We start from the raw sequence: 24984 nt of genomic DNA on the forward strand, positions 1-24984 counted from the left end.
CCTTTCCCAAGAATATCATCTGGGAGATATCTATCTTGGTAGAAAAGGTTCAGAAAGGAAGGAAGGAAGAATGGAGGGTAGGAAGGAAAGAAGAAAAGAAGGGAGGAAAAGGATTTCTCATCCATGCCAGCTTGTCTAAAAAGGGCTCAGTGTCTCTGGCTGGACAAACTCTCCTTGGTCTTTCTTCATGGGGACACATCACTGCTGCCCTCCAAAATGGGAACGTCAGAGGATATTCAAACCAACGTTCCTGTACTCTTTTTCTCCCACCAAGAGGTGCATCCCTGAACAAATTTTGCATACTCAGATATCCCTCCCACCGGCACCGGCTCCTTCCCCCAAAAGCACAAGGCCGGCAGATGTTAGCAGCAGCCTTTGCTCATCAATGGCTGGGAGCCTCAGCCAGGGACAGTCTGTCGTCCCCCATTATGCTCAGTTGCTTTCTCTTCCCATTTTGGGAAAAGAACATCTCCCATAGCTCATGCCATTCAACCTGCAGAAGTCCTACCTTTCCAACTGCTCCGTTACTCATCCAGCCTCTGTGCACTTCTCTGGCACCTGCTCTAAGTTTAGCACAATCAGAGGCCGCTTCAGCAGGCCATGGGCATCCACCACAGCAAAAAGCAGTGGGGCGCTCTCTGAAAGGAACACCAGCAGCAGAGGAGCTAAAAAATGGATTTATGGTGCTATACGGGGCTGCAGCCCAGGTAGCTCGGCATCAGCCCTTCATCCCCCGCCATCCACATCGCAGAGGATACTGCGGCTCAAACTGCTCTCACATACGTCTGTGAATCACACTAGGGTCATTTACAGGCTGACATGTGTGGTCACTTCATCACCCCACCCTTCTCACTTCCTGAATCTTGCAAAACTCTCTGAGTCCTGCAGAACCGCCTCATCTCGCTCCTACCAGCCAGCGGAAGAGCAGCTCCCCCGGGCTCCCTGAAGCCCCTTCCTCCAGTTCCCTCCTTGGAGCCGGCCCTGAACTTGGGGATGGATTACAGGGCTCCCAGCAGGCTCGCCGTGGATCTGCCCTATTACCACGGCCCTCTGTCCAAGAAAGACTGTGAGACCCTGCTGCTGCAGGACAGGGTGGACGGCAACTTCCTGATAAGGGACAGCGAGTCCGTGCGGGGAGTCCTGTGCCTCTGTGTCTCGTGAGTAGTCTCAACTTCCACACATTCCGAGCCTTACCCCGGGTGTGGTCCTGATAGCTGAACACAAAAGAAGTTGTCCTGCGCTCTGACCTTGCGGCCCCAATGAGCAGAATGAGATAAAGTGAGGCGGTGCTAGGCGAGCGTGCGAGGACCCGTCTGTCCCAGCTCGGCCACCTGCCCTTCTCTCCCTGGAGCAGAACCCCAGCAGGACCCTCTGCAGCAGGGCAGGGCAGGGCAGGGGGGCAGCAGGATAGCAACAAGGGAAGGGCTTCAGGAAGCATGAAGATGAGGGGGAGAGAGAGAAGGCGCCTGCACAGGTCAGCTCAGTTGCTGTGGAAAAGGCTCGATGTCCTCCATGAAATTTTTATCTGAGAGATGAAGTGTTCGCGTATGTTCTGCCGGTTCTGCCTGTGACACTTACAGTATGATTTCATACTTGATGAAATACGGTGTGATTTCATACATATGATTTCAGCACAAAATTGTGTTAGGTTCGTAAAGAGCTTCAACGTGCATCATTTCCTTTTATCTTTCTTAAAGTCTATCGGTGCCGGCATAAGCATTTTCTAGATGAAGAAGCAGACCCGGATTTTTCCAACGACTTGCTTGTGTTAAAATGCATCTGGCATTTCCAAAGAGTTCTGTATGAAGTTCAAGAACCCCTCTGCTAAAGGAGCTTGTTTAGTCTCATTTAGAAAATAGGGGTGTGGGGTGGGGAGGGGACCTGGGTGGCTCAGTTGGTTAAGTGACTCCCTTCAGCCCAGGTCATGATCCCAGGGTCCTGGGATCGAGCCCTGCATTGGGCTCTCTGCTCAGCAGGGGCCTGCTTCCTCCTCTCTCTCTGCCTGCCTCTCTCTATACTTGTGATCTCTCTCTCTCTCTCTCTCTCTCTGTCAAATAGATAAATAAATAATCTTTTAAAAATAATTTTTCTATTTTTAATTTTTATTTTTATTTAAAAAAATTAAAAAATTTAAAAAGAAAGAAAACAATCTTGAACAGGTATCATTGGGAACCTACTATCTTTAAATGCTCTGTTTGGAGAGATCACCGAAATTTTTCTTTCTGCCTGCTAAGGGAATTAAAACCGAAGTATGTCTGCGAATATGCTTTAGTGCTTCTGAGAGTGTGGACAAAAGGGACTGTTGTGACTAACAGAATAGGCAGAGAGATCCCTTTCCTTTGTTGTAGGATACCAGGGATGCAGGTAAAAGGAAGGTGGTCTGAAGGGGTTAGTAGTTGGAACTTTCACGTTACCAGGGATGATGAAGGTGTTTTCATGTCTTTTTTAGCCATTGGTAATTCTTCTTTTGAGAGTTGCACAATCACATTCTTTACCCATTTTTAGCTGGAGCTGTTTATCTTCTGTTCTCTTTTTGCTTCCCTCAGTTCCTACGCATGAAGGTAAATCATTTATTTTTTCTCCAATAAGGACATATGCACAAAAGAAAACTATAGACCAATTTCAATTTCAATTTATATCCATTTTCAAGAAGTTACTAACAAAACAGAAACCAGTAACACATCAGAGGAGAAAATACACCATGTTCAAGTTCAGTCCATTCCAAGAAGTCAAAGATGGTTACACATTAGGTAAATTAATAGTTTAATTAGGTATTAATAGGTCAAAGTTGACAAACTGAAAAACTCACTCAAATTTGCTTAAAAGGTATTAGATAAAGTTCCACATCCATCTTTCAATTAAATACACACACATCTACATGCACACATGCACTTACACACTTTTAGTTATACAAAGCTAGACAGATACTTTCTTAACCAAAGGCCGGATAGAGCATAAGGGAATTGCTGCTAAAATCATAAATGAGCCAATGATACTCATTACTACTAGGGAGCATTTTCCATGAGAGATGAGCAAGTGTAATTAGCCAGAGGAAATAAAGGTAAAAATAGTAAAGGAAAAGGCAAAATTATTCTTTCCAGTTGACATGATTTTATGCCTGTGAAATCTAAGATTTAATTGAAAAAAAAAAAAAACACTTAAAAAGTAAATTTAAGGGGCGCCTGGGTGGCTCAGTGGGTTAAGCCGCTGCCTTCGGCTCAGGTCATGATCTCAGGGTCCTGGGATCGAGTCCCACATCGGGCTCTCTGCTCAGCAGGGGGCCTGCTTCCCTTCCTCTCTCTGTGATCTCTTCCCTTCCTCTCTCCTACTGTGATCTCTCTCTGTCAAATAAATAAAATCTTTAAAAAAAAAAAAGTAAATTTAAGAACATTCAGTTTCTCTGCTTATAAAATTCAAATTTAGATCAATATCTTTTTCATTTAAAAAAACAGTAGCCAGGGCGCCTGGGTGGCTCAGTGGGTTAAGCCTCTGCTTTTGGCCCAGGTCATGATCCCAGGGTCCTGGGATAGAGCCCCACATCGGGTTCTCTGCTGAGCAGGAGCCTGCCTCCCCCTCTCTCCCTCTGCCTGCCTCTCTGCCTGCTTGTGATCTCTGTCTGTCAAATAAATAAATAAATAAAATCTTAAAAAAAAAAAAAACAACAGTAACCAGTGAGAAAACATAATAAAACTTGTCATTGACATTAGCAAAAAATAATAATAATATTCAGGAATAAAGGGATATGAAATGTGTAAGGTTTGTAGGAAGAAAACTTCAGTACTTACTGGGGAACTCACTAGAAGATGTACAGGAAATTAGGGACTCAATTTGGAAGCATATCAGTTTGCCACAATTAATCTATAAATTCAGTATGATTCCAGTAAAAAAGATTAACAGAATTTTTAAAGTTTTCATCAAGAATCATAAAGTTTATTCAGGTGGGACATGGAACACAAAATATTTTTTATTTTTAGATTATTTATTTATTTATTTGACAGACAGAGATCACGAGTAGGCAGAGAGGCAGGCAGAGAGAGGGGGGGGGGGAAGCAGGCTCCCCGCCAAGCAGAGAGCCTGACATGGGGCTTGATCCCAGGACCCTGGGATCACAACCTGAGCCGAAGGCAGAGGCTTTAACCCCCTGAGCTCCCCAGGTGCCCCAAAATATTTTTTATTTTTAAAAGGAACTAAGGGTGCCTAGTTGACTCAATCAGTGGAACATGTGACTATTGATCTTGGGGGTTATAGGTTGGAGCCCCGCCTGACATGTGGAGATTATGTAAAAATAAAATCTTAGGGGCACCTGGGTGGCTCAGCTGGTGAAGCATCTGCCTTTGGCTCAACTCATGATCTCAGGGTCCTGGAATCAAGTCCTGTATCTGGATCCCTGCTCAGTGGGTAATCTGCTTCTCTTTCTTTCTCTGCTATTTCTCCTGCTTGTGCTGTCTTTGTCAAATAAATAAATAAAATCTTAAAAAAAAAACTTTGAGAGAAAAGGAGTTTGGTGCTGACAGATCAGTGGAATAGAATACAGAGTCTGATAGAAATAAGGCCAATACATTGGAATTTAGCATATGATTTAAAAGCATGTTTCTCATCAATGATGTTGAACAACCATGAATGGTGTTGGGTGTTTGACTGGTCATTTCGGAAAGAAAAAAAAAAATACACCTGAATGCCTTTCTTCTTGAAGTAAATTAATTTGAAGTGGTTCTAATGCATAAGTTATTTTTTTAAAAAACGTGAAACCATGCGTACTAAGAAGAAATGATGAACTTTTAAAATATATGCCTGGGGTTGAGAAGGGACTTTCTAGGCAGGAGGTAAAGCCCAGAAGCCAAAAAAGAAAAATCTGATGAATCTGACCACTATTAAAAAAAAAAACAAAACTGTGATAAAAACAACTTAAGAGACTATCAGCAAACTGACAAGACAAGTGAACCTCGTAAACAGATCAGTATTTCTTTTGTTTTGTTTTGTTTTTTTAATTTTTTATTTTTTATAAACATATATTTTTATCCCCAGGGGTACAGGTCTGTCAATCACCAGGTAGATCAGTGTTTTTTAAAAAGTCAAAACAAAACTAGGGAAAGGGGAAGAGAAGGAGGTTCTTGGAAAGAGAGAGTGAAAAAGAAAGAAAGAAAAATGCTAGATCTCCCTCGTAACTAGAGAAATAGAAACCGGAAGAATAATGAGATACTATTTTCAAATGTTCAATAAGCAAGAATTAAAACTATGGAAATACTCAGACAAAGTTAGGGTGCCAGGAAGCAGACACCATCGCACAGGCGCACACAGTCTCTTCAAATGGCAATGTGACCCAAATATAAAATTCATGGATGTAACCTTCGACCCCAAATTCACCTATTAGTGAATAAATAAACCTACCGTGGCTGGCTGAGTCAGTAGAGCATGCGACTCTTGATCCTGGAATTGTGAGTGTGAGCCCCTGTTGCGTGTAGAGATTAGTTTTTCTTTTTTTAAAGATTTTATTTATTTATTTGACAGAGAGAGAGAGAGAGAGAGACTAAGCATAAGCAGGTGGAGCAGCAGAGGGAGAGGGAGAAGCAGACACCCCACTGAGCAGGGAGTCCAACATGGGGCTTGATCCTAGGACTCTGGGATCAGAGTCCTGAGCTGAAGGCAGACACTTAACTGACTAGCCATCCAGGCACTCCAAGTCTAGAGATTACTTTAAAAGATTTTTTTAAAAACATTTATCTTATATGACCTTATAATAGCCCACTTTATCTTACTTATGACAGCATGAGAATGTGCAAATTGATTAAGAAGATTGGGTAAATCCATATATGGTATGAAAAAAACTCTAATGTCTATGGTAAGAAAAGGGCAAGATGTAAAACGTGATCCCATTTGTGTAAAAAAAAAAAAAGTATGCCTGGATCCTTGCATATTCTTTTTTTTTTTTTAAAGATTTTTATTTATTTATTTGACAGAGAGAGATCACAAGTAGGCAGAGAGGCAGGCAGAGAGAGAGAGAGAGAGGAGGAAGTAGACTCCCTGCTGAGCAGAGAGCCCGATGTGGGACTTGATCCCAGGACCCTGAGATCATGACCTGAGCTGAAGGCAGCGGCTTAACCCACTGAGCCACCCAGGTGCCCCGATCCTTGCATATTCTTAACACAATTTCTAGGAGGTGTGTAAGAGACTTGCAACAGTGGTTACAGCTAGGAAATTGAGAAAGAGTGACTTGGGGGAGAAGTGGCGCAGGTATTCATTTGATAACTTTACACTGTTTAAATGTTTTTTATGTGCATTTATGACTTTTGTAATGAAAAAAAAAGTGTACAAAATAGTAGTGAATCCCTGCTAATCTCTTCAAACGCTGTGCTAGGAGCCAGGGGAATTTCAATAGGGAACCTGCATTTTTTTTTTCCCCAAGGAGATCCAAAGCATGTAAATCAATTTAAAAAGAGTAAAATATAAATTTAGGAAGAGACAGTTTTATACAAATTGGAGAGAAAATATGAGCAAGAGAGTCTTCTTAGGAGATGGTATTTGAGCTGGGACCTGGAAGTGTGATAAGATTTGATCACATGGAAATGGGATAGAAGGCATGTCAGAGAGGGAAAGGAGCAGGAACAGAGGTCTAGAGGCAGGACGTTTGAAAGCACGCATGAATCATACAGGGTTCCCAAAAGGTAGCTTGGAAACCAGCTTTTGGAAAAGTAGGTTTGGACTAATGTTATCGGGTCTGAGAAGAATGGGTCCATAGACAGCGGGGAGATGTAGCTGCTTCCCAAGCAGGCAAGTGACAAGACTAGAACCCTCCAAAGTCCCAATGGGAGATTTAAGGACGCAATCTGATGTATGGAGGATGCATCAAAGGGGACAGATGGCCGGGGTTGTGTCTCCCGGTGGGAGATGGTGAGGAATTAGCAATGGCGAGGCAAGCAGCCGGAATGGGAAAAGAAGTTGCAAGAGATATCATAAAGACAGGAGACCCTGATCTAGACCTCAGGGTGGGTAGTCTCTACTGGAATTCTCTTTAAAAATCAATATTTATTTTCAACTATTTTGTGGAGTATCAACCCAGCTTATGTGTTCTTCTAAAGCGCAAGTCACCAAAGAAGGTGAAAAATAGTTAAAAAATCAAATGAAGAGGGAAGAATACATATTTGGGGGCCATCTGCCCATAACCAGGCCTCGCCCTCTTCCCTGCCCATGTCCCTGAAAGGCAGACACGTTTCAGGTCCGCCAGGCTTAAGGCTCAGGTCAAATGGCTCCCATCAAAACGGACCTTAGCATGATCCTTGTGAAATGATCACACAGCTCAGTACAGACTTAGTTGTTCTACTAATTGAACAACGAATTGAACTAGATTCTAGTGGTTCAACAAATATTGAAAGTTTCTTATATGCCAGGCACTATGCTAGGCACTTGATTGGTGCCTTCAACATAGCTCAAAGCCTAGTGGGGAAAATAAAGAAATTAATGGGGAAGAAAAGATACCATAGAGCACATGCAGATGACTTCACTCGCGTCGGGGCGTACAGGGACTGAGAGCAGGGAGGACTCACTCGGTGAGCTGCAGAGACCTGGAGGATGAATAATAGTACCTGTAGGTATTCATTCAGTGAGCATTTACCAAGCACCTCTTATGCTGCAGACACGGTTCTAGGCACTGGTGAAATAGTGATAAATACTACAGGCATCGGGCTCGCCCTCATGCACATGCATTTCAGCAAGAGGAAACAAGATGATGAAAACCAAATAGGGTCATGATATAGGGAAGGACAGAGAGGCTCTTGCAAGGTGGGTACAGGAAAGGTCACACAGAACAACCCATGCTCCGATGCACAACCTTATGTGAGCAAAGGCAAAGTGGTGTGCAACACCAGGGGTAGCCTACTTTCCCGAATCTGTGCATTCAGAGCCACCATGAAGGTGCGTTCCTCTGAGCCAAACACTGGTCAGCAGGTCGCATTCCTTATCTCATTGACTCTTTGCAAAGCCGTTTCTAGTAGGTGACATTATCCCTATTTTGTGGGAAAAGAACCAGGAGCTTCTTATTAAACAATTGTCCAAGCCCAACTTGGCAGTATGTCATTATGACCCCTCTTACCGATGTCCCCAGGGCCGCTGGAATATGTTCAAGGTTGTGACCCTGGAACTGTGTTATGACACACCCAAGCAGAGGACTTGAGGGCTTGGCAGCAAACCCTGATCTGTGGGGTCCTGCTACTCTGCTTCCAGAATCTGGGCGGCCCCGTCTTCTTTGCTGCGTTCAGATGGCAACATCCCAATGTCCGTGCCTTCCCAGACCTAAACAAAAACATTAGGGGGAAGTTTAGAAATAAAGTCATGCGTAGAGTTGGCCCAGCAGCAGATAGTATTGAACAGAAAGCTCTGTGGTAAATGCGGACAGGAAATGTGACTTGATCGCAGAGCCTGATAGAAAACGCCAACGTGCCAAACCACTCTCTCTGCAGTGTGACTTGGTGAGTGTGAGAAGCTGAAACCGGGGCTGCCTCTAGAATCAGTAGAGTCAAAACGGAGTAGATGTGGGGAGATTCGAGGGCCAGAGCTGTGGGCCTGAGGGGCAGGGGGACTTTCTGTAGCCGGCAGCAGGCCGCAGGTGGGGGGGCCGCAGGTCCTCCCTCCCTCGGGAGGACACAGCAACAGGAAGCCGGAGTGGGAGATCCCAGCGGAGGGGGTTCTCTCAGATTCTGAGATCTTTGGAAAGACTCTAGGGCTCATGGAGAAAAAAGGTGTTTCAAACGTTTTTATTATTTTAGAAAAATCCATGGTAGGGAAAGGTCCAAGAAAGAGCCACCAAAAGAAAGCAGAAATGTTCTCGGTTTCACCACAGGAAAATGACCATTTCTAATATTTCAGTATATGCGCCTCCAGACTGTTGTCTATGCCCCTGATTTATTACACGCGACAGTTTACGAAATTTTTTTGTCAGTGCATTGTTGGTATCGTCAAAGAAAGCTAATACACATCATCTTTTTGTGATCGCTCACTATTTTATTGCTGGGATCTGTCATAACTGGTACATAACCATACATTTAGGTTATTTGCACTTCGGTCCGATGGACCCAATGGAACTTGAGATAGTTAACATTTTTGTGCATACATCTTTGCAAGTTTGCCCAACTCTCTCCTTAGGATAAAATCCTAGAATTTTTAACATTTTAACACACCTTCACCAATTAGCGGCATAAAAGGTTGTGCCAAGGCACAGTCCAATCAAAACGAGCGAGAAGGCCGGAAGTCAAAAGTCTTAAAACACTTTTTATTGATGCGTGTTTCACACTTGCGTCAGGGCCCAGAGAAATACAGACTACCTAGTTGTCATCATAGGGCCGACAGTTGCATTTCCTTCAACTGACCTTTTAATGTCTGGTTTAAAATAAAACTACAGACTTGAATGTGAAGAAGTTTCCCTGCCTCACTGGTGACAACGTGAGGTCTTCTGCTAGTTGTGGACTCGTCATGAATGGAGGACACCGAGACCCCTGAACAGAGCCTCGCATGGTGGCCTTTTGTAAGGCTAAGCCCCACTGGAAAGAGTAAAGCAATTCAAAGATAGGCAGAAGCTCAGAAAAGCTGCATTCTGGCCTTTTCTTTCTTTTTAAAATATCTTATTTATTTATTTATTTGAGATTGAGAGAGAGAAAGAGAGAGAGAGAGCACAAGCAAAGGGAGGGGCAGAGGCAGAGGGAGAAGCAGGCTCCCCGCTGAGTGAGGAGCCCAATCCAGGACTCGACTCCAGACCCTGGGATCATGACCTGAGCCAAAGGCAGCGGCTTAAGTGACAGAGCCACCCAGGCGCCCCTATTCTGATCTTCTCCAGCTGAAAATTTCCATCTCAACTAAATGGTTATGCCAAAGATTTTAAAATGGGCTTTATAAGCCCTGTGTATTTCTCACATTTAAATGACGCTGAAGATTTCCACGGGATAGCCAGGAAAGCAGGTATCTCAATACACCAAGTATTACAGACCTTAGAAATAATTGAGTGCCTGTCTGGACCTCTTCCCTGTCGTCCTGCCCAGAGCCGCCCTCACCGTAACTCACCCTCCTTAGCTGGAGGTCAAGACACGGCATATTTACTAAGGCCTCAACAGCAAATAGAGGAAATATTTGTTATCTCTCTAACGTCAAGATGAACCGTGAAAACAGTGAGAATCATGTATGTAAAATGGACTTAAATTTGGTTTCTATACTAGAGCAATTGGGATTGTTTTCATATACCTTTTTATGCCATGGTCTTTATAGCTTTATTGAGGAATCATCGATATAAAATAAAAGTGTACAATTTGATGAATTTTAACATTTGCCTGCACTCATGAACCCACCACCACAGCCGGATTATGAACATTTCCGTCACCTTCCAAAACACCCTCGAGCCCCTTTGTGAACTTCCCTGCCACACCACCCGCCAAGGCCCCAACACAGCATCATCTACTTTCTGGCACTATAGATTCCTACGTATTTTCCAGAATTCGTAACGTACACCAAATCATAAAGTAGTAGCCCTTTTAGTCCGAACCCAGAGTAATTACTTTGAGATTCATCCATATGGTTACACGCGCCCGAGTTCACACCTCTCGTTGGTATCCATTCCAGGGAGACATCACAAGCTGTTTACTCAACCACAACGATCACAACTGAAGTTGGTATGAATTATCTGCACCCGATCTTGTGGGCATACGGTTCCATTTCACTCTGATGTGGAAGTTAGGTAACAAAACAAACGAACAAAGGGAAGGAAGAGACAAACCAAGAAACAGGCTCTTCACTCGAGAGAACGCACTGCTGGTCACCAGAGGGGAGATGGGGGGGGGGGAGACAGTCCCCAGGTGATGCGGATGAAGGGGGGCTCTTCTGATGACCACCCGGTGACACACGGGTGACACACGGTGACAACACAGAAGTGTTGACTCACTGTACGGTACGCCTGGAACTAAGATAACACTGTGTCAGCTACAGCTAGAATTACAGTGAGGCCTTTTCAACTATTTGTTTTGTTTTTGTGTTTATGTTTGGATAAAGACCCTTTCAGAGCAGCCTGTGAGCATGGAGAATCTTAGAGACGTAACTACTGACATTACGAATGGCTCAAGTGGCAAACTCTGCTCTCAGTAAAAAGACACCAACTTCTATAAAGATCCAGAAGTTTCAAAACAGATTTTTTTCCCCAAGTTGCAGGACAAGGGATGAGGTTGCTTGAAGGTAAACAAATCAGAGGAAAGTATTCCGTGAGCTTAAACTCGGCATCCTTAGCCTTCCCCAAACCTTATCAACAAACAATGCTTCTCCAGCGGGTGGAAACGTTTGCATGGAAAGCCCTCAGAACTCAGTGAGGACCAGGCTGCTTCACAATCCCTCCCTGCCCCCCCCTTCCCTCATCCCTACCTCTCTCCTTCCCTTCTTTCACATCAAAATTATACTAAAAAGACCTATTTTACTTTGAATTTTTCATTGTCAGTGAAAATGTAATAAGGTTTGGAGCCTGTGGAGTGGTTGGTTTTTGTATGTCCGTTAATTAATTTTATTTATTAATTTGAGGGAAAGAGAGGTGGGGAAAAAGCAGTGGGAGACGGAGAGAGGACGGAATCTTAAGCCGCTTCTGCGCTGAGCTCAGAGCCTGCCATGGGGCTCCAATCCCAGACTCTGAGATCACTACCTGAGCTGACTGAGCCCCCCAGGTACCCCAATGAATCTAATCTAATGATAGCTTCTATTAGAAAATATCTATTTACCTTATGTATTTTCATTAATGTATACTTTTACTTAATACTTTATATTTATAATTTTCTAGATTGTAAAGCTGTTTTAAGCTATTAAATCTTTAGTTTCTGTGATCTCTGCTTTTTTAATAAAGAATATAATTTTGGCACTGCCACTTTTGTGCCAATATTGCCAGTCTCAAAAACTGCACATTTGGGCTTACAGATTGTATGCATTTCAGCTTTCATAAACTTTACCAAATTGTTCCCCAAGACATTAGTATCTAACTACATCCCCCTTCGTTGTACATAGAACCTTCGATAGCTTCACATCACGGCCAATATCTTCCATGAGTAAACTCTCATGTCTTTGCCAATCTGGTATGAAATGATATCTAATTGTGGTTTAATTTGTATTTCCCTGATTGATAGAGAAGGAAGACCTCTCTTCATGTGTTTATTGGACATTTCATCACCCTTTTTTAAAAAGTACATTAATGTTCTTCTCATACAGTAGCATTGGGGTGATTTCTCCCCATCTGTGGACTTTCTCACTCTGTTAATAATACATTTTGATAATTGGAAGCTTTAATTTTAACAGACTGAGTTTATTAATCTTTTCTTAGGGCTCGTACTTTTGGTGATGTAAGAAGAGCTCCTTCCTTATTTCAAGGTCATGAAGTTGTTCGCTTCCACTTCCTTCTCCTGAGCTCACTGTTTTGTTTTCAACCAGAATGTGAAATAGGGATCCAATTTTATTTATTTCCACATTAAGACATTACCATCCCCATTTAACAAATAAATAGTCCATCCCTCCTCACTGATCTGCTGTGTCAGCTGTGTCATATACCAAGTTTTCAGTCAGGTATGGGTCTGTTTCTGGGCTCTCTGTGTTATCCCATTAATATCTTTTCTGCCCTGCAACTCTTCTCACTGTCTTAATTATAGCTTTATAAGATTTGAGACCCGTTGATACAGAAACACCGCCTGCCATCTGCCACACACACAGACACACAGACAGACAGACACACACACACATACCATTCTTATTTTTCTTATTTGAAATTGACCAGATTTGGGGTGTCTGGCTGGCTCAGTTGGAAGACTATACAACTCTTGGTCTCAGGGTTATGAGTTTGAGTCCTATGTTGGGCGTAGAGATCACTTACAAGTAATCTCTTAAAGAAAACTTAAAAAAAAAATCAAGCATATTTTTGTGCGAGGGAGGGACGTGACTTGACTCACGTTTTTGGGGGCACACAACTTAAAGGCATTTATTAAACATTAGATGAAATAAGAATCAATGACAAAATACTTTATGCTAAAATCAAAGGCATATCGATTGCAAGTAGATTACAAATATTTATGCTATTTATCTGTATGGGGACGTCTTTTGAACAAGTGGGAAAAGTTAATAAAGCTCTATAAGTCAAAAAACAACTGATTCGCATGTTTGAATAAGGGCCACCCTGGCTGTTGGATAAAGAAAAATAATTAATGACACCAGAGAGAGAGAGGAAGAAATTGCCAGAACTAAGTCCTTGAGCAGATGACGATGGGCAGCCTTCAGTGGAAGAGGGATTAGCTCCAGAGAGTGGCATGCAATGCTTGTGCCTGGTTGTGAGGGCTGAGGATCTGAGCGCCCAGGACAAAAGCTGTGGCGGCTCAGAGTCTGGGAATGCTCTTCTGATTGCTTGAATCTCTGGGAAGTCATCAGTGAAGTGAGGTATTCGGGTTTCTGAAGAAAGGGGGCCGTGTGCACTCACGGCTGAGGGAGCGGAGATGTCAGTGATTGCCTCGAGGCCTCCGGGGCGATTCGAACTGAAAGTGAGACCGGTCAGCAGGCCAACGGAACGAGGACAGGCGAGCGAGAACAGTGGAAGGTGGTCAGGCCAGAGGACCAGAGGCTCTGGGGTCGAGGGACTGATGGGGTCAGTGAAGGGAGGAAAGGACCTGGGAGTGGGGGCCAGAGAGTGGGATGCGTGACATTCACAGGAGGAAAAGGTTGCAGGTGCGGGCAACCGCAAGCTCAAAGTTATAAGCAGGGCTGCGTTCAGGATGTACAACCCATGCTGTTGCCCAGAGCCAGCATTCACAGGGCTCCAATACTCTGCTATCACGATCTCGAAATTTCTAAACATTATGGGGGTGTGGGGGTTATTTTGTTTTTTAAGTACATCCTTTTTTTTTTTTTTTTTTTAGATTTTATCTATTTGAGAAAGTGAGCAAGCATGGGGGGAGGGGCAGAGGGAGAAGCACAGCTGAGCTGATTTCTTGCTGAGCCGGGAGCCCACCATGGGGCTTGATCCCAGGACCCTGGTTTTATGACCCAAGCCAAAGGCAGATGCTTAACCGACTGGGCCACCCAGGTGCTCCCTAACCATTTGTTAGCAAGGGGCCTTCTCTTTTCATTTTGCCCTGGGCCCCACTGTCCTGGTTGTGAACACAGAGTGAGGGGTTGACGTAGGTACAGGATGAGCCCACTGGAGGAGAAAGGTCGAGGACCTGAGGACCTGCAGAGCTGAAGGGTGGTGTACGTATGGACTGCAGTTGCCAGAGATGGAGGCAGGAGCAGCTCTGAAGACAGTGACTGTGAGCTAAGAGCTGGAGCCCAGAGAAACGAGTGGCCACAAGCCAGGGCAGGAGATGCCGCAGCAGAGAGGGGTGGTAGGCAACATCACCTAACGCCGTGGAAAGTACTGGGTTTGGAGGCAGGAGGACAACAGCCCAGAAAAGCCCCAACAACAAGAAAACTGGCCTCCCCTCCAGGCCCTGCAGGGAGGGGGCTTCGGGAGAAAGAAGCAGCCTTGTAGATGGGATAGGGGAGGCTGTATCTTGGCGCAGAGCCAGTTGCTCTTAGAGCAAGAAGGTGACAGGGATGTTTAGAGAACATGACCTGCAAGACTGGACTTCCTCTAATGATGACAGCAGGGGCTGAGCGGGTGAGCGGAGCCCAGAGGTTCGAGGCACAGTGGAGGCAAGACTGCGAGCATTGGTCAGGGAGGGCCCCCTGTTACCCCTGGTGATGGGGTGAAGACCTAGGGTAAGCTGGGTCTTTTTATAAATGTTTAGTACAAATGCATGCTGAAAAACACCGTTTCTTTTACAAATTTTATAATTTTAAATAATAACTGTAACAAGGGACATTAAAAAATAAATTTCTATGTTTACCCAATGCCACTATAGCCCTATGAAGTAGATACTCATCTCACTGCTATATAATCTCTGATCGAGTTTTTTTTCCCCTAAACATTCCAAAATAAAGACATGTAGGTATCACAAGTTCAATAAACCCATTTCTTTGTCGAGCACTGTTGCAACGTGGCTTGTTTTTTGTTTTTTGTTTTTTTTTTTATTTCATTTTAAATGCTTTGCAAAGAAAAAGATCATATTTGGGGCACCTGGGCAGCTCAGTCAGTTAAGTATCTGCCTTCAACTTGGGTCATGATCCCTGGGTCCTGGGATCGAGCCCCACTTTAGGCTCCCTGCTCAGGGGCAAGCCTGCTTCTCCCTCTGCCTGCTGCACTCCCTGCTTGTGCTTTCTCTCTCTCTCTCTCAAATAAATAAATCAATAAAATGATATTTGAGCAATGTCTGTCTTTAGAACTTGAAGTAAATGGCTTTTGGACTGGTTAATAATAGAAGCTCCGTTGGTTTTAGTCTTCCATACTCCTCTGGTGCATATTTTCTTAGTTGATAAGACAAGGACGTAACTAAAAATGAAGTCATTTAAGAATTAAACACATGATAGTTGAGTTTCAAAAAACTATGTGATCAGCCAAATGCAATGTGTGGACCTCGCTTGGATCTCTATTGGAATGATATCGCTGTGGAAAGAAGTTTCTGAGACCTCTTCCATGTGGATAAGGACTCATGTGAAATGTTTTGTTGTTTGCAATGCGACTTGGGGACACCCACTGGCTTATTCTGGCCTCGGGTACCCCCACAAAAAGGATGGGGGTTTGAAGTCAATTGTCAAAGCCTCCAGGCAACAAGTGACCAAATCTTCTGTACCTTAAAGCTCTAAGTTGTTTCTAAATTTCCAATTCAGACAAATGATTCTTTGGTATAGATGCAAGCCCTGGGGAGGGGGGTGCGTGGGGAGTCATGGGCAGATCATTAGGTAATCTGAGCCTCATGTTAGTATCTTTTTTTTTTTTACACTTCAATATTTCTGGGGAATCAGAACATGTTAAACAGTTGACAGAGACATTGAATGCATGCATGTTCCTCCTGGGAAGCTATTGTTAAATTGATCCCTTACAACTAATGGCGTCTTGGAATTGGAGAAATATGGTAATGTATGTATGCTGTGTTGTGCTTTGGAACTTGCTAGATTGGGTCTATTATCTAGATTCTGGTTAGATTACTTAACCAGGGGTGCCAATGAAGAACAAGAACACAATATATCATTTCCTTGGGCAAAATTCGCAACATTCTCTGTTTTAATTAACACTAACCGTCTCCATCAAGTTCAAGGTCATGTCATTTAGTAAGCAATACAGGAATGGTTCAATGGTGTTTTTATGTTGTATCAACTTAGAGCTGAGTGAAAAAAACTAGAGAGAATACCAAGACCATGGAAATAGTAAATTCTCTCTCCTAACCCTCTTTGCTACAAGCCCAGACTTCCATCATCAGAATAAAGGTCCCCGTTTCCAAGTCTTTTTCTCTTTCAAATTCCCACAGATGAGAATGCCTGAAAATGATCAGTTGCTTCGGGGGACCCAAGAGTGCCAAAAGCATTGCACGGAAAATAGAGTTGTAGGTAGAGGTGATCTGGTTTTGCATATGAGAACATGACAATTCACACAGTCATCTTTCCACAGGTTTAAAAATTTTGTCTACACATATCGAATCTTCAAAGACGGACGTGGGTTTTACAATATACAGGTAAGAACATACGAGAACTCTTCTAACAGCAGTTATGAAAGATTGGGGGAGAACCTGAGATCATCTCTAGAACCTGAGACGTGGCCATGGAGAGGCATTGTAAAAAGGGAAGCAACATAGAGTTTAGAGTCAGATCTGTAGTAAACTTTGTCTTTCTCTGAGGGAAATGGGCAGAATTTTTGACTATTGAAGACTATTATGCAGATGTGTAGACCCTGGATTTCCCAGGGGTCAAATGCACCAACCTGGACTAAAGGAGAGGCCACTCCAGTGAGCGGATGACAGAGGGACCAGGGCAGGCTGGAACGGGAAGGTGAGGAGGAGTCTGAGCGCGGAGAAGACGAGCGAGCTCCACGGGCTATGAAAACGCAAAGGGAAGCATCAGTCCGTGGGCAGCCTTAGGGGTTTCTTTAATTTTTCTGGTTTATTGAGAATTAAGCAGAAAACACTTTCTGTTTTGAAATTATATCTCTGGCTTAGGAAGTAGAATATAATAAGATTAGCTGAGTCTTTACTAACGGTGGATCCTGAAATAATATTTTTGAAACACTTGGAGATGAGGTTAACCAGACTTTTCACGCCGGATTTCTCTGAATCTTCAATATACTAACGTTTGTTGTCAAATCAAAAAGAAATTAGAATATAACATGATCCCCAAACACAAGCACACACACACACACACACATATAAGTATATCTACATGTTGGTGTGTGTGTAATTTTTCTTTTCTTACGAAAGACATTATTGAGGCAACTGGCAAAATTTGAATAAGGTCTGTAGATTAGCATGTAGAACTACATCAAGATTAATTTCCTCATTTTAATCACTCTAGTGTGGATATGGAATGTTCTTGCTTTTTGGGAAATACTGACATCTTCAGGGTTAAAGACTTATCATGTCCACACTTAATCTCAAAATATTTTTTTAAAAAGAATATGTCTATGCACCCCTATATTTGTACATGTATGCACGTGTACATTTAAAAAAAGAAAATGAAAAGCAAATATGTACAATATAAATGTTAACATTTGGAGTGTGAGGGGCGCCTGGGTGGCTCAGTCGGTTAAGTGTCTGCCTTCGGCTCAGGTCATGATCTCAGAGTCCTGGGATCGAGCCTGCCCCTTCTCCTGCTTGTGCTCTCTCTGTCCAAAAAAAAAAAAAAAAAAAAAAAAATCAATAAAATAAAAAGAATTTTTTAAAAATTGGGGGTGTGGGTGAAGGATATGTATAAAAATTTTTTAAGTATTTTTTCAACTTCAAGTCTGAAACTATTTCAACATAAAATGTTTTCTAAAAAGCAATGTATAAACTCTTTTTTTTGTCATGCATGCTTTGGGAAATTGTGATAATTCCTTAATACACCGTTTTGTCTCTTGTTGGACAAAATTTGAGAGGCATAGGAATCGGCTATCACTCAGACATGGGGCATTGCTCGGAGGGGTAGCAGTGCACTTAGAACCTGTTCTGAGGGTTGAAGTGATGACCTTATATGGAACCTCCCTGCAGCCGACTTCAGTGTCACCAGCGTGTCTGATGGAGGTTAACCACACCACCTGTCCGAGAACCTTCTGGCTTCCACCCCTCTCTACAGACTGACATGGAGCTGTATGAGAACCCCTGTGATCATTGAGAAAACCAGGCACGCAACTGATATCCACTCCCAGAGGGCGGCCGTCCACAGGACAGCTCTAAGAACTGTCCCAGACACACTTACCAAGGGTGGGGGCTCGCTCAGTACTGCAGACCCGGGTGGGTTCCCTTGATGAATCTAGTAGCTTGAGTCGGGGCCGGGCTCCAAAACAAAGGTTTCTGTGTATTTCTATTGGTGTGAACTCTTAAGCAGGAACCGCCCGCTGCTGGTTTTCAGTCTGCAAGCCCAGAGGCAGCCCTGCTCTGAGGGCTCAGACCGCTGCTGGGAGAAGTGTCACGTTGCACACACAGTGGACGGTGACAAGCGATCTCCTCCTTGTATCTTGGCAGACTGTGGAAGGTGCTCCCCAGATGGTCTTTTCAAACCTAAAGGAATTGATTTCCACCTTTGAGAAACCAAATCAAGGGCTGGTGGTTCAACTTAGACATCCGATAAAGCAAGCCAGCTCCCGCCCGCGATGGAGAAGGTCACAGATACAGTTGGATAGTATTTACGGTAAAAACTCTGACATGGGGGTTGAATAGTATTTACGGTAAAAACTCTGACATGGGGTCAGTTCCATTTCTTCCACTGGCCGACTTTGTAGAATTTATGCAGATACACACCATGTTCTCTTGTTTTATCTCTAAAAGCTTCACCCACCACGTTCTGCTTGGCTAGTCAGGAGAGCTGGTCAGAGAGCGGTCAGAGAGTGGTCCCCAGGGCATTCTGGGAGAGCTGACCTCAAGCTCATCCTGTGACCCTGAGCGACCCACAGGCTTGGGAACAGATGGACAAGCAGGCAAATTTTTCCAACGAGAACATTGCTTCGCTGCCCTCCCCAAGGCTCATATGGTTACGTTTTGTTCAATATTTGCTGAGCATTCATTTATTTAGTATTAGGGGACCAAATTATTTCAGATATATCCCTAACAGAATTAAGCCATGGAGGAAAATGAGAGATGGCCAGTAAATCAGAGGGCAGAGAATCCACGCGGGGGCCCCTCAAACTGTATCACTAGCAGCCACAATTGCTTACCTGCCTCCCCTTACCTGCCCTCAGAAAACCATCTCTAGTATCTGTAGTTACAACGTGGTTTAAATCGAACACGGGTTTCCTAAGACATTTACGGTTTTCTCGGGTTTTCCCATGGTGGCGTGAATGGTCTGATTCCAAAGCAAAGGGATTTCAGTTGTCCCTGGGGGTGGGGGGACACACTAGCTAGGGAGAAGGGCGAAGGGCAGAGTTCCAGGACGCCTGCAATCACCCCACACTCTACCCCGGCTGCTTAAGTCACTCCGCGGACCGTCAGCAAGCTTCTCACCTCCCAGCAAAACTGAGCGTGGGTTTTTAGTGATGGAAATAACAACCTCTCCTTTGCCGCTCAGCCCCCTGCCGCCCCCAAGGACCGCACCCCCACATACACACAAGGTCACTTCCTATAGATTTAGCTACAGGTGCAATCCCATGGCCACGATCCACCAAAACTTACAGGAACAAAAGCACAGAGGGGGCAGCAACATCATGCGCCTCAGCCCTTAGGAACACCCGGATGAGCTGCCGAGGCTGGTGGGGGCAGTGCTCGTACCTGTCCAGCAATGATAAATGAGCCACGAATGCCAAGCGGAGAGTACTTTCAAGTTCTTTCCTAAGAACTGGGCGGGAGACTTACCACCCTGGCTGCCCATGCTTGATTAGCCCTGGTAGGTAAAGGGGAGACATCCTCTCCTCAGCTCGCTGGCTTCTTCCCCTTCCCTTGGCGTCCTTAGAATAAGCTTCAGCTGTTCTCTCCCAGAGGGAGACACAGGTTTCCTGCAGGTGAGTGGAGGCATCTGGAGCGGGAAATCGGGATGCCTAAACTTACCGAGAGACCCCCTATTTTGCCGGGAAAACTCCCTGCAATACATCTGCCCCTGAAGATGTCACTTTGATGTGGCATCGAGTCTTCCTGTGCCGGGGGAAGAGGGCTTCTTTCCCTTGAGTGAGGTTGGTCCGCGTGACTCCTAGGTGGTGAACCTCATGGCTGGTCTTCTGCTTTTCCCCCCAGAGAACAGTAACAGCGACTATGTGGAGGTCTTGCCTTGAAGACAAGGAGACTGAGCAAAGCAATTAGAGAAGAGATGGGGTGACAGCTCTCATCGGCAACCCTACTTCTCCTGCAGGTGTAGATCTGGAAGACTGAGCTCTAGGGGACAATTCAGACTCTCCTGGTCTGGGTGACTGAGGACAGTCTGTCTACCAGCCTCAGAGAAATCGGTCCCCACGTCCCGGCCTCGTATGCACACACCATGAGCAGCTTTGAAACTGCTTCCCTCCCCTCACGCTTCTTGCTTAGAATAGGACAGCCTGAACCTATTCTCCTTAACTTATTAGAGATGACATGACATCATGGTTGACACCCTCCTGCAGACCAGGCACAGCTTCATACTAGAGAGTACACTTGGCCATGCATTAGGAGCCTGAGTCCCAGTCCTATGGCTATGTGACTTTGGAGAAAACTCTAGCCCTGTCTGGGGTCTCCACTTCTTCATGTGGAAAACAAATTCATGTTCCTACCTCTCTGCAGAGCCTGGATGTGTTGGGTGGAGTGGAGGAGTCCTGGGGTCATGGAGGTGGACACGGGAAGGGTTAAGAGCTCTTGAATCCCAGCCTCCCGAACAGCCAACATGGTCTCTGCTCCTGCCTGTCCTGTCGGTCATGGAGGGGCACTGACCTCCCAACTGCCCTTCTCCCCTGCCATTCTAGCTCTTCTCCTTCTCCTAATCTTGATTTTCCTGCCAGACATGTGCACAGAGACACTTTCTCCCTGGTTTTGTCCAGTTTCATTTGTGCACCAACCACTGGAGCAGCATGGATATAATTCAGTACCGCAGTGATATCTGTGGGGATTTAAAAGATATTCTCCTTTGTGTGGTTCCTGTTCCCAACTAGTTTTAAGTGCCAACAAAACCCAGTGGGGCCTCCCGGTATTCCCCAGCATGGAAACTTGTGCTGTGTAGAGCTGTGCCCATTTACAGGATTTTGACTGAAAACACAGTCCCAAAGGGCTTGTTGAATTTGTTCTAAGTCCTTTGCATTTTTCTTCTAGTTAAAAATTTTAATGAAGAGCTGATTAATGTGGAATGTTCCAGATTCTCTGCCCATTCTTTGACCCATCTTCAAACTATAGTGATTCATTTTAATCCTACTGGACTTATCTCCCAAAGTTATTAAAGAGAGGAACTCTAGATTTCCAAACAACATGAACAGACATTGTGGTTGGCGTCCCAAAGTGGGAGCCATCTTGATTTCTTGGGCCACAGAAATCCATAGCTGCTACCAAGCAGTTAGAAGTGAAATGCAGCCACCATATTCAGAGAGCCCAAGGGAGGCAAATCCTTCTAGTTGTTTCAGTAAGGGAGACTGGAAGCAAGCTTGCTCCCCAGGGTTGGGTCCCCGGTCTTTGATTCTATATCCGTGGTACAAAGAAGCATGTTCCAGTCTCCAGAGTCCACAGGAACCTTTGGGACAGGAAATATATTCAGTGCCAATGAAAATATATTTATTTCTTGGACAGATGACTGAATAAATCAATATATAAAATGTAGGCTCTCATTCTGGATAACAGAGATCTATATGAGCTTTAAATATTTCAAAACCCAGTAGAACAAGACTCTTAGTTCAAGACCTTTCAGTCATAACCCTGTCAAAATTGGCTTCCTTTTTCTGAGCTCCCATGATAGTGCCTTATGAGATGCCTGGTCCCCAGCGGGACTTCAGCACACTTCTCAGACGAACAAGGCACATTCAGTAGCTGATGTTGATGTCATGCGGTAAATCACTGAGACTTTTTAGGAGACCCTGAACAGGTTGCAGGAAGAACAGCTGAAAAATCTGGGCATGTGGGACTGGAAGAGGGAAGATGTGACAAACCACAACAGCAGGTGCGTTGAGCATCTGGGGCGCTCTTCTGTGACAGAATGTACGGTACCAGGCGGCAGAACTCACACTAGTGGCTGGGTGTTTAGGGGAGGGTGACGTTGGCCATGCATCAGAAGGAACTCTGAGCCCACGAGAGCCTCCTTCCCATGAATAGCCTACCCTGTGTTGTAGTCTAGTGGAGGGTGATCTTTTCCAAGAATACAGGAGAGATGCAGAAATCAGACTGCCTGCCTGCTAAGGTACCTTCCAATTTAGGGACCACTGGATCCTACCGCCATCTTTCCACAACTGCGGTGGGAATGTCTCCCCTTTCTTTCTTCTAGACTCAAGTATGGAGAATTGAGTTAGTCACTTTCCTTAGTTTTTAACTCATTATCACCATCAATCCATACAAGACCTTTCTTCTGTTTTGTTTCATCTTTATTCACTTTGTCCCTAATTCTCATTCCAACGCTCACACCCTCCCCCATAGGAAGCAGCTCAATAGTGTTTGATATATGCCCTTGACATGTATGTATACCCTCATAGAATGTACAGCATTGGTTGTAAATATGTATCTTCTATATTTACATGCACAATATTCTCTTGTTCCCATTGTGTTACTAGTTTTTTCACTCAATACCATGTTTGGCCCTCATCTGTACTGTTGAGTGTAATCGAGTATCTTAAAGGATGCATGGTATAGTCCATAGTGTCCTTCCACCACAGCTCGGGTGTCCTTTCCTGATGAGATAAACACTGGGGTTGGTTCCAGAAACAATACTATGAGGAGCAAATGTGAATGAGTCTCCCTACAGAAATATAAGAGAATTTCTCTGAGCCATATGGTCATACAGTGTGTTCATGTTTAATTATGCCGTCACCAAACCCATCAAGTGCTTTTTGACTCTTGTTTAAGAAGCCCTTCCCCACTCCAAGACCCTGAAGAAAAAAAAAAAAGTTTACATTTTCTTTTACTGGCTTTTATACATTTACCCTCTGCAGTTAAGGTTTTAGTGCTGGCAAGGGCTTCTGTATTTTTTTCACGGACACATTCCCAGGAATGAGAAAAGCCCTTCACACATAGTGGTGTTCCATAAGTGCTTCTTGAATGAGGGTTGAATCCAGGGTCAACCTTTGTGTATGGTAAGAGGTATTTCCAACTTTGTATTTTTCCATACGTATTAAAGTCGTTTTCCCACTTCACCCCTGCTTCATAAATAATTTCTCCCTCTGGTTTATGGTTCCTCCTTTGTATCACAAGGGTTTGAATCCTTTGACTTTACAGCATCTTATTGTCTTGGAGGACAGGTGCCCTCTCTCATTTTTCAAACCAAGTTATTTGTGGACCTTGGTTCCTCCATACACATTTTAGTATAAATACATTACATTTGCTCAAAACATCTTGATGGGATTCTGAGTGAATCTGCAATCGGGAAAACAACATTCTGGTGACGTTCTCCCACACATAAACATGCTACATCAATTTATTCAGGAGATCTTTCTTGTTCTTTAACATGGAATCACAAATTTTTACCATAGAAGTCTTGTATATTCTGTTAGATGAATTCTTAATTATATTTAGTTGTTATAAATTCTGTCTTCTGTTTTATTACATTTCTAGCAGGCTCTGACGGTGGCAAAAGGCTTCCTCTCTCATTAGACCCACGGTTTACCTGTTGATCCTATTGTAAATGGAATTGTAAATTCTATGTAAATGATTTTGTCAGCTGTAAATCATACCACTTTGTTCTTTCTCAACACTTACCCATCTATTTCCCATTGATTTCTAGGGCCCCCAGTGTATATTAAACAGTAGTCATAAAAGTGGGTCCCAGTACTGAATGGAATGTATGGAAACTTTCTCCATTTCAGGACCATGTCTGCTGTCGCCTTTAAGATGACTTAGTTTTTATCAGAAATGTTTTGGCGCACCTGGCTGGCTCACTCAGAAGACCACGTGACTCGTGATCTTGGGGCCATGAGTTTGAGCCCCACATTGGGTATAGAGATTATGTACATAAACTTAAGAAGAAACTTAAAATGCCTTGAAATTGATTTTAAGTGATTTGTTTCTGCAACTACTGAAATAGTCACATTCCTTTTATCTTCCTTCCGTCCTAGAAGGGAATCGCATTAATAAACTTGCTGTTATTTTACCACCTTTCCTTGTTTCACTTGCTCATGCTGCATTATTTTCAATAAACTGATGGATTTAATAAGTTAATACTTTATTTAAGACTTTCACATTAAAGCTCATAAACCAAGCAGAACTATAATTTACTGAAGCATGGCTATCCTAGTCATATAAAGAAAATGAAGCCGGCTTTCTCCTTTTTCTCGTTTCTGCTACAACTTTGTGAGGTAAGAATGATCTCATGCTTGAAAATTTATCAGTACTTTTTACAAAAGTGAGTTTGCAGCTCTGGTGAAGAGAGGAGGGCACCTCTTACTACCATTTAAATATTTTCAAGCTTAGTGCTTCATTCAATTATTTTTGCCAGTGTTGGCATTCTCTGCTCTCCCAGGAATTTACCCATTTTATCTACACTTTTGCAGTTATTGGCCTGTAGCTCATATTATTTTTTAAACTCTATTTTGACTGTAGTCACACCTCCTTCTTTACTCTTCTTCCTTTTTTATTAATTTTATCCAGTCTTGTCAGAGCCAGCTTTGAACTTTGTTAATCTTGTTTTTAGACCGCTATTCTTGATTTCAGTGATTTTTAATATCTTTTTTTTTAGTTTATCTGGCTTATTTTCACATTTTTTATTATATATTTTAATATAATATTATTATATATTATTTTTTGTGTATGTATATACACAAAAGCCATGACTTTAGGTCATGGTACTATT

General features: G+C 43.6%; 1 protein-coding gene across 1 annotated transcript; it reads left to right on the plus strand.

Annotated features, from left to right (window-relative positions):
• The first annotated feature begins 858 nt into the window (after nt 1-858).
• Nucleotides 859-24293, plus strand: SH2D1B (SH2 domain containing 1B). The gene is made up of 4 exons (XM_082704192.1): nt 859-1157; nt 16532-16595; nt 18576-18741; nt 20274-24293. Exons 1-4 carry the CDS (start codon nt 994-996, stop codon nt 20309-20311), a joined length of 432 nt encoding a protein of 143 aa, XP_082560318.1. The 5' UTR covers nt 859-993; the 3' UTR covers nt 20312-24293.
• Nucleotides 24294-24984: the final 691 nt, after the last annotated feature.

The sequence above is a fragment of the Mustela nivalis genome (assembly GCF_964662115.1).
Source record: "Mustela nivalis genome assembly, chromosome: 16".
Classification (NCBI taxonomy): Eukaryota; Metazoa; Chordata; class Mammalia; order Carnivora; family Mustelidae; genus Mustela; species Mustela nivalis.